The sequence below is a fragment of the Lampris incognitus genome, chromosome 17 (genome assembly GCF_029633865.1).
Source record: "Lampris incognitus isolate fLamInc1 chromosome 17, fLamInc1.hap2, whole genome shotgun sequence".
Lineage (NCBI taxonomy): Eukaryota > Metazoa > Chordata > Actinopteri > Lampriformes > Lampridae > Lampris > Lampris incognitus.
In genome coordinates, this window is record NC_079227.1 from 17162322 (window position 1) to 17171887 (window position 9566).

Sequence of the window (9566 nt, forward strand, 5' to 3'; positions counted from 1 at the left end):
TAATAATAAACTTGGGGCATAGTTTTCACATTCACCAATTGCTGTCCAGTGACATCAATGGCGAACAATTTTCAGCAAAATTTTGGCAAAGATACACAGAAGACCGCTAAGTATTATGGTTGCTAATGGAGAGTTACCCTACAATACATATGCTATTTAGATATGTTGAAAATTGTGATTGCTCCCGTTTAATGGAAGCATGGAAGTATGCACACAACTACACATGAACCCCGAAAACATGCTATGCCAAACGCAGTACATACACATACACTAAAGGAGGCATGTTCATTCAGCGCACACATGGTAGAAGAAAGAGTGCTGCTAGGTGTCTTTTTATGATTGTGTGCTTTAACTTTGTGACTATTGCTGTTGTCATAGTCAGAAAATTCCAGTAAAGTCAGCATTCAGATGTGTGCGTGTGTGTGTGTCTCACTCTGGCTGGTGTTCCTGGCAGGGAGTGCGTGGAATGTAAGCACTTCAAGAGGGGCAAGCTGTTTGAGGACAACACGTGCACTCGAATCTGCAGGGATGAGATTGAACTAGTGGACGACATAGGTGAGACACACATCCTTTAACTAAAACAGCATTTTAGAACTTTTGGCTGGGCGTCCGGGTGGCGTGGAGGTCTATTCCGTTGCCTACCAACATGGGGATCCTGATTCGAATCCCTCGTGTTGCCTCCGGCTTGGTCGGGCGTCCCTACAGACATGATTGGCTGTGTCTGCGGGTGGGAAGCCAGATGTGGGTTTGTGTCCTGGTCGCTGCACTAGCGCCTCCTCTGGTCAGTCGGGGCGTCTGTTCAGGGGGAGGGGGAACTGGGGGGGGTGGGGGTAGCGTGATCGTTTCATGCGCTACATCCCCCTGGTGAAACTCCTCACTGTCAGGTGAAAAGAAGCAGCTGACGACTCCACATGTATCGGAGGAGGCATGTGGTAGTCTGCAGCCCTCCCCGGATCGGCAGAGGGGGTGGAGCAGTGACCGGGACGGCTCAAAAGAGTGGGGTAATTGGCTGGATACAATTGGGGAGAAAAGGGGGGGGGTCTAGTTTTGGCCAACATAAAAAAATTTTTTTTAAAAATTCTGCATGGTAATGGTAATTACCTGTCCTTAATCACAAATATTAGCTTTAAATTTGACAAAATTTGCTGTGTTGACCATCTACTGCAAAAATACAATGTGACTTTGGGTTTGTATGTCTCTATGGCCCATTTCTGTATCTATGTATTATACTTCTGGTTATCCTAAGTTGAGTTTAGAAGGTGGTCTGCCAGTGGGCAATCTTAGTCATGATATTTCAGACAGCCATTGTTATTTCCAAGGTTAGCTTGACCACAAAGTGATGAGGCACCATTTTCTCTCCATCTGCTATCCAGAGCTGCATGACACGAACGCTGTAAATTGTACTTATAAGGATGAAAATGACTGCGTGGAGCGTTTTCAGTACTATGAAGATGCCAGTGGCAAGTCCATCTTGTTCGTCGTCAAAGAGCCAGGTAAGAAAGATACACTCAGAGCTTACCAGAAGTAGTCACCAGGTATGAAAGGATGTCTATTGAAAGGTCGTAATTTATTTATTTTTATTTTGAGATAATTTATTGATTCCCGTGGGGAAATTCTTGTCTGCATTTAACCCATCCTAGCTGTGTGGCTAGGAGCAGTGGGCTTTTGCCACGCAGCGCCAGGGGACCAACTCCAGTTCACCTTGTCATGCCTCGGTCAGGGGCACAGACAGGGGTATTAACCCTAACATGGATGTCTTTTTGACGGTGGAGGAAACCGGAGCACCCGGAGAAAACCCATCGCAGTCACGGGGAGAACATGCAAACTCCACACAGAGGATGACCTGGGATGACCCCCAAGGTTGGACAACCCTGAGGCTCGAACCCAGGACCTTCTAGCTGTGAGGCGACAGCGCTAGGCACTGCGCCAGGCACTGCACACCATAAGAGAAAAATGGAGGACGGTTCTATGACAGATAACTCTGAACAATTGCTGATACAGGAGGGATAATAAGACACTGAGCACCATTAGTAGACATATTTACTCAAATGAAAATGCAGCGTGTTGCATCATCTCTGGGTGTGCATCCATGCTCACACTCACGTTCTTGCCTTCCATTTTGCGCCTCTTTGCTGCGCGCCCTTCATCTGCTTGTTAAGCGGCAGTGTGAAAGGGTGCGGGGTGGTAAAAGAGCCTTTAATGACCAACAGTGCCCGCAGAGAAAGTCTGTCCCTGGGCCTGCCTTTAATGGATGCGTGTGTTTAATTTAGGCACGACTGGATAGCAGGGAAGTACACCAAACATGCCTTGAACACAAGGCGCCCCGCCGCGTAAAAGAGGGTCATAAACAGCCTGCCCTGCTCCTGGAGGAACTCGCTGACACCACACAATCGCCGAGAAGAAAGGACAGAGGTGGAGAGCAGGATGGTGAGAGGTGTCCAAGTAAGCATTAGAAAGTGGGATAAACAACATTGAGACAGTGTCAAGGGAATAAGAGAAAGTGAAGAGGAGAAGGGGTCATGCAACGACCGTTTCAAATTTATTGCAACCAGACAGGTTAGACGTTATTTGCAGTATAAAACAAATTCACTCATACCCCCTGAATGAAATCTACAGCTATGGACATGTATGACCCATGTGTTTGTCAACGCTTTGGGTTATTAATTTTCCTTTCTGCTATCTGGACGTATACCCGCATACATATCCTCATGTCATTTCATTTTTCATGTCATATTCTGTTGCCATGAATCAAGCATTTATTAAGCTGAACAATATACTTACTAGTGGCAGTTGCGGTAAAAAAAGGATCAATCGACTAGCTGAAAGAAATGATCAGAAAAAAGTGACGGCTGGAGAGGCGCACACAATAAGAAGACTGATGGATGGAAGGAGGAAGCAGACTAGTGGAGCTTTGATGTAGGCCATTAAAGTTCACCGCCGCCCCATTAGGTTACTCAGCGCCCCACTAAAGCCACGCGAACATGCATGTGCACACATGTCCCCACACACACACACACACACACACACACACACACACACACACACACACACACACACACACACACACACACACACACTCTACTTACCAAGAATGAGCCCTCTACGTGTGTGTGTGTGTGTACAGTGGTGCACATGTCATGCGGCTGGGAGAACTGACTCAGACAAATGGGCAGAAGCTTGTTAAATACACCACACACGTGCCAAAAATAAATCTAACAATGTGAATATAAGTCCTTATCTGGCAATATGTAAAAGCGTAGGAAGTATAGCTCCTGAACATATCAGAGATGAGGCCCCCTACAGAGCAGATGGCCTCTTTGACACACCTTATCTGACTGTCTGCTGTGGCTCTGTGAAATTCAAAATCCACCCCAAGTCTGACTTCAACTAGAGACTTGAACACAATCGCCACTTGCTCAAGTCTTCGTGCTCATAGGTGGCCAGCTTCGCTTGTCCTGCAATGAGATTAATCTGGTGAAATGTATTGCTTTCAGTACCTTGATCCACAAATAAAACTTTTTATGGTTTAAAACCTCTCCAGTTACTGTCGCGGCGGGGGCAGGAATTGAGGACCCAAATGCAGACGCGGCAATGGATGAAACAGAAAGGTTACCGGTAGGAAACACCAGGGTATCAGGAACACACATGACGAGACCATGGTACAGACCTGCAACGCTCCGACAACTACGAAACTAAACAGCCAAACTTAAATACACACAAACTTGACTGAATAATCAACAACAGCTTTGGGGCAAATGGATAACATGGGAAAACTGGACAGGAGTCAGGACTGGGATGGTGTCAGAGCAGGAGAAGACATGAGACAGAGAAACCAAGAGTGGAGTGGCTGGACCGGGAGCGGCCATGATAATTACAGTGACCTGAAAGTGCAAAGGTGCATCTGTGACAATAATCTGTGACCTATGGTTTCTTGTGTGTCACGGTATCTTCATGTGTCACTAACAGGAAGATTAGAAACAGAAACTGAAGCATTAACCGCCACAGCCACATGCAACATTTTCCATTGTAAGTCATCACAAGAATAATACTAGAAGGAGGAAACAGATATGTGAGATCAGACTTCCCCCTGCCACGGTTTCTGTCAAATCCTTTCCTTCTGGTCTTGTAACATCCCTCTATCTCTCTCTCCCTCCTTGCAGACTGCCCTAAGGGTCCAGACATTTTGGTGGTGCTTCTGTCAGTGGCGGGGGCCATCTTGTTCCTTGGGTTAGCAGCTCTGCTCATTTGGAAGCTGCTTGTTACCATCCATGACAGACGGGAGTTTGCCAAATTTGAGGAGGAGCGAGCTCGCGCTAAGTGGGACACGGTGAGCAAGCATAGCGCAAGGCAGCATGTCCACTGATACTGATGTACGAGTGTTTTGCAGCCTATATATGGAAAGTACTGATCTGGTTCCAGTAAGCCACTTACAAGACCAAAGCACTTGTACTGCTGGTTATTTTGAGTTGAACTGAAAATTCAACATTTTGATTTTTACCTTATTGTACCAGCCAATACTTCTGTGACCCCCCCCCACCCCCAATCACACACACAGTCGCACAAAAACACACTCTCTAGAATTCCAGAACACACACACACACACACACACACTTTCTCACTCTGCTGCTGCGGATGTTTTTTATTATTTTGTGACATGCTGTTACTTCCAGCAGAACAAAAAGCAGCCACTGCTCCCTAAGGAAGGGCTGGGTATGAAATTAGCTGACGTTAACTATCCTTTACTCTTAATTGGAAGCACTGTGGCCTCACACACACAAATCTCCCCCATGGGCAGCCTGAAACCCTGCTAGTTTAAACGGGAACTTTGAATATGGGACACAAATACAAGAGACATTTGCTTAAGGTAACACATTTGCATGAATTACAAGTTCACCTCCCAGTAAAGGAGTGATGCCATATAGTCATGATGAAATGATAATTTCAGTGATTGCAGTTGTGCTAGTGTATTTGGTAGTATTTTGTGTTTAGGGAGCAGTTGAAAAGTGTTGGCATGATTCATAGTGATAAACTTGACCGGTTGGACAGTTGATGTAGTTATATTGGTTAGATACATTAGATGCAGATGGGTAATTTAACAGTGTTATAAGGTATAAATTGGTGGTCGTAGAACAGGCGTAGAACAATGCAAACAGTCTCCCAGGGCAGCAAATGGCTAAGGGCTCCGAAGGACCATTTATATTGTTTTTGCTGAATGCTTTACAAAGTAGTCTATTTCGTGGCGTTGTGCACCCAAGTGTACCGTCCATATGCCACGATTGCCTGTTGCCCCCTCTCCACTGGAGTGCTAAGTATAGGAATGGGTGGAGGGTTGCTGCACTTTGCTGTGTACTGTTAAATCAAATTGTCTATGCAAATAGGTAAACTAACCAAATCAGTCCCCCGTCTAAAAGTCCCTAAATATCAAAAGTTTCAAGGTTTTTCAGAGCGAGCCAGATATATTTTTAACCCCCCCCCCTTTCTCCCCAATTATATCCGTCTAATTACCCCACTCTTCCAAGCCATCCCGGTCACTGTTCCACCCCCTTTGCTGATGCGGGGAGGGCTGCAGACTACCAGGTACCTCCTCCGATACACATGGTGTCGCCAACCGCTTCTTTTCACCTGACATTGAGGAGTTTCACCAGGGGGATGTAGCGCGTGGGAGGATCATGCTATTCCCCTCAGTCCCCCTCCCCCTCCCTGAACAGGCACCCCCGACTGACCAGAGGAGGTGCTAGTGCAGCAACAAGGACACACACCCACATCCGGCTTCCCACCCGCAGACATGGCCAATTGTGTCTGTAGAGATGTCCGACCAAGCCGGAGGTAACACGGGGATTCGATCCGGCGATCCCTGTGTTGGTAGGCAACGGAATAGAATGCTACGCTACCCGGACGAAGCAGATTAATTTGTCATTGGGCATTTATTGATGAAGTGCTCCAAGGCACCAGATGCACAATAATATGTAGAAGCATAGGAGCATCACTGAGTGGTGTCATAGTACGCAGTTTGAAGTTATTTTGAAGATAAAGGTTTATGAATGAACGAATGGTTTATTTCAGTCATACATTTGTGTTCATATGCGACAGACAGAAAAAAGAAAAAAACATCATCATACATACTATTTACATCAGTCCCTTTTACACAACAAAACTCAATCAGTGACTGAAAAAGAAATAGGCTAAAGCCCAAGGCTTATTGTTGCCTATCCTATACAGCCTTAAGTTAACCTAGTATATCAAAGTTACAAAAGCAAGGAAAAAAAGAAAAGAAAAATGTATACTAAGTTGTAATCCTTAATTATTTTACATTTTAAAGATTTTCTGAAGCTCAACAGCGACTCATCATTAAGACCATTCCATAGCCTGACTCCCGAAACTGAAACACATCTGTATTTTACATTGGTTCTCATTTTACATGATTCAAAAATACACAACCCTCTTGAATTATAGTTTCTTTCTCTTAATTTAAAAAGTTGTTGGATACAAACAGGAAGGCTTTTTTTTTTTTTACTTCTAGCTCGACAAAGTATTTCCACTGTTTTTAAATATTGTCATTGAAGTTGGGCATTTGAGCAGTTCTCACTCAAAGCTGAGAACTGCTAATGTATCTGTATATGTACATACAGGTACGTTAGCAGTTCTCAGCTTTGAGTGAGCGATAATTCAAGTTCAAATTCAACTTTATTCTTGTGTGTATTGGAATACAATGAAATTCTTGTGCTCTGGCTCTCTCTGCCTTAACACAAGGGACACAATGACACATCATGCCCCCCTCTAAAAAAAACACTAACAACTCTACAGACCTACACAGACTATGTACACATGAATTCATACATTATGCACACAATATACTTTACATGATAACATAACAATATAACAACCTGACCGCCTGTGGAAAGAATGTGTTACTGAGACGGGTGGTGTGTGATTTGATGCTCCGGTAGTGTTTTTTAGATTGAAGGAGCAAGAACAGAACATGGGCAGGGTGGCTGGCGTCCTTTATGATGGTTTCAGCTTCCCTTTTGCAGCGAGTGGTGTAAATATTACGAAGTTGTGGTAGCTCCATGCCAGTGATTTTTGCTGCTGTCTTTACAGTCCTTTGCAGCAGTCTGCAGTCCTGAACAGTCAGGTTGCCAGATTCTACTTTTCATAGAAAGGTTTATTCAGTATTGAACATCTGCATACAGTTACTTAAGTAGCACTCTTACAGAAAATATTCTCTTTAATCAGAAAGCTTCTCTGTCAGCTTTTTTTTTTAATATGTTGAGTAGGTCTAAGACAAATAGATCATTGCATTGTAGATGGAATACTTGCTAGCATGGAAATATGGCTATATTGAGTATAATTGTGTAGAATTGACAGAAATGGAAACATTTTTAACTCGCCACAAATTTTAGCCGAACCCTGGCTGCTTGACAAATTTCCTTTCCGGGACACTTTGGGGTTTTTGCCTACATTTGCTTATAATCCATCTTCAACCACTAGCTCCTCAAACATGATGGTAATTTGCTCCATGTCTGTTAAGCTGAGATACTGACTTAACATGCTGTCTGTTATCTGATTTACAGGGACACAACCCTCTGTACAAAGGCGCTACATCCACCTTCACAAATATTACTTACAGAGGCAAAGATTGATGCTGCTGAACATTTCAGAGCCAACGACAGAGGATCAAATGAACGTTAACAGTTCTTTCTGGAAGGCCACCAAATCATGTGCAGACCTCTACTGTCACGAGACGATATTTAAGAATTTTCTGTAATTGTAAATATGTAGAAATGATTCAGGACACATATTCTAATGGATTTAGCATAGGCATCTAGTGCAACAACAAGGATAGGGAAGATGATCATCATTTTGGCTGCAAGTAGACTGAGAATCTTTTTTTTATTTTTATTTTTTCAATGGACTTGACAGAGGGGAGGGTGCAGGCATGTTTTAGGTTATGACATGAGGCAAAGGGCAGATAATCGGATGCAAAAAAAAAAAAACCAACCCATCTTTTCCTCATCGAGCTGTTGTGATTTCCTGTTTGTGGAACTCACTCCAAATATAGCAAGATAAACTCTCTTTGGGACAGTCGACACTCAGGCAAGTGACACGCCAAAGATATAATGTGGTTTTGTAGGACCTGTCATTTTATGCTGAGTAAACAATGTACAGTTTTCTGGGGATGAAATACTGTAAGTGGTTCCTTTCAAGCACAACTTTGTTTATAATATCATTGCACTTAGTCTTGTAAAACACCATATTTGAGCTGTTCCAGGTTTCTGTCAAGCAATATGAGATGTAGTTTCATATTTTAGCGTAATTTTGGTGAATATAAGAGGAGTCCCATTTTGAAGTGAGAAAAGCAAGCAGCTGGACCAAAATCTAGAGTTTTATTCCCAAAGTGGTACAAAGATAACATTATGAGCAAAACATTGTGTGATAATGTTTTTTTTTTTTTTTAAAGGCCATATACTGTTTCGGAAAGAAACTCTTCAAATGGATCATTTATGTCAACTGTTTTTAAAGATATAATAGTGACTACTATGCAGCTGGTGTGGTTTTGCATTATCAAGGTTTATCTTGGAATCTTGGAATCTTTGTGTGTTACTTGCTAAATGAAACCCAATGCCCTTCGAGTCTCATTTCAAAGTGAACACTGATCATTTGGACGTTTTATAGCTGGCACATTCAGTTAAATAATGCATTACCTGCCACATTTTCTTGTGTTTAAAATTCTTTTAAATAATGCCCATCAATTCCTTTAGAGGATAACCTTTATTGAATTCTGCAGACATTTGTGTTTGTATATTTTGCTTGAGTGTGTGTTTTTAAGCTCACGGCGTTTCGTTACAAGCTTCATTTTTCGCACAAGAAGTGTGCTCAGGTTGCATATCACTGACTCTCCAGACAATCATATCGGGCTAAACTGTTCAATGCAGACATTGCACTGCAGAAGAGCGGGGCTGTGATGTGTTATAACGTGTCAACAGGGATTTTCAAGTAAATGATCTATTAAATCAGTCCAAAAGCGAACACAATGTGTTGTGTTTTCTGATGTGTTTTCACAAAGGAATGTATTAAACCCTCCAACTGACCTCCGATGTTCCAATATTGATGGAGATAATCACCTACACCCATACCGCTTCAGGATTTCTTCTTTGTTCTTTTTCTTCCTTTTTCTTCTTCTTTTCTTTTTTTTCGTGCATTGTACTTTAGGAAATCTTGTTGGAAAGCCACAGAGAACTTGCAGGCTCTCCTTAAAGAGTGCTCTGCCTCCACCTCCTGGACTGCACGGATATCACAAAAATAAAGTGCTACACCACATATAAACCTATCGTCAAGTGGGGCTCCTGGTGATGTAAATGTGGTTTTAGCCGTATAGCATCTAATAGCCTATCGCATATTCTCTGCAAAACCTGATGGCTGCATTTTGTATGGTTGAACGACAAAACAAGACTATGCTCATAAAAGTGGGATTGCCTCGAAGGAGCCTAAAATTAATAAATTGCATAACTCATCAGCGACTACCTGTAACATTATCTGTGTATCGGTTATGATAATTAAAGATAAAT

The 9566-nt window shown here is 42.9% G+C and overlaps 1 protein-coding gene across 1 annotated transcript in view; it reads left to right on the forward strand.

Annotated features, from left to right (window-relative positions):
* LOC130127346 (integrin beta-3-like) overlaps positions 1-9021 on the forward strand; it is a 36694-nt gene extending 27673 nt beyond the window's left edge. Inside the window, exons 12-15 of the mRNA XM_056296959.1 lie at positions 455-555; positions 1374-1493; positions 4161-4327; positions 7572-9021. Of these exons, the coding sequence (XP_056152934.1) occupies positions 455-555; positions 1374-1493; positions 4161-4327; positions 7572-7640 (457 nt within the window). The 3' untranslated portion in view covers positions 7641-9021. The remainder of the gene's footprint in view (positions 1-454; positions 556-1373; positions 1494-4160; positions 4328-7571) is intronic.
* Positions 9022-9566: the final 545 nt, after the last annotated feature.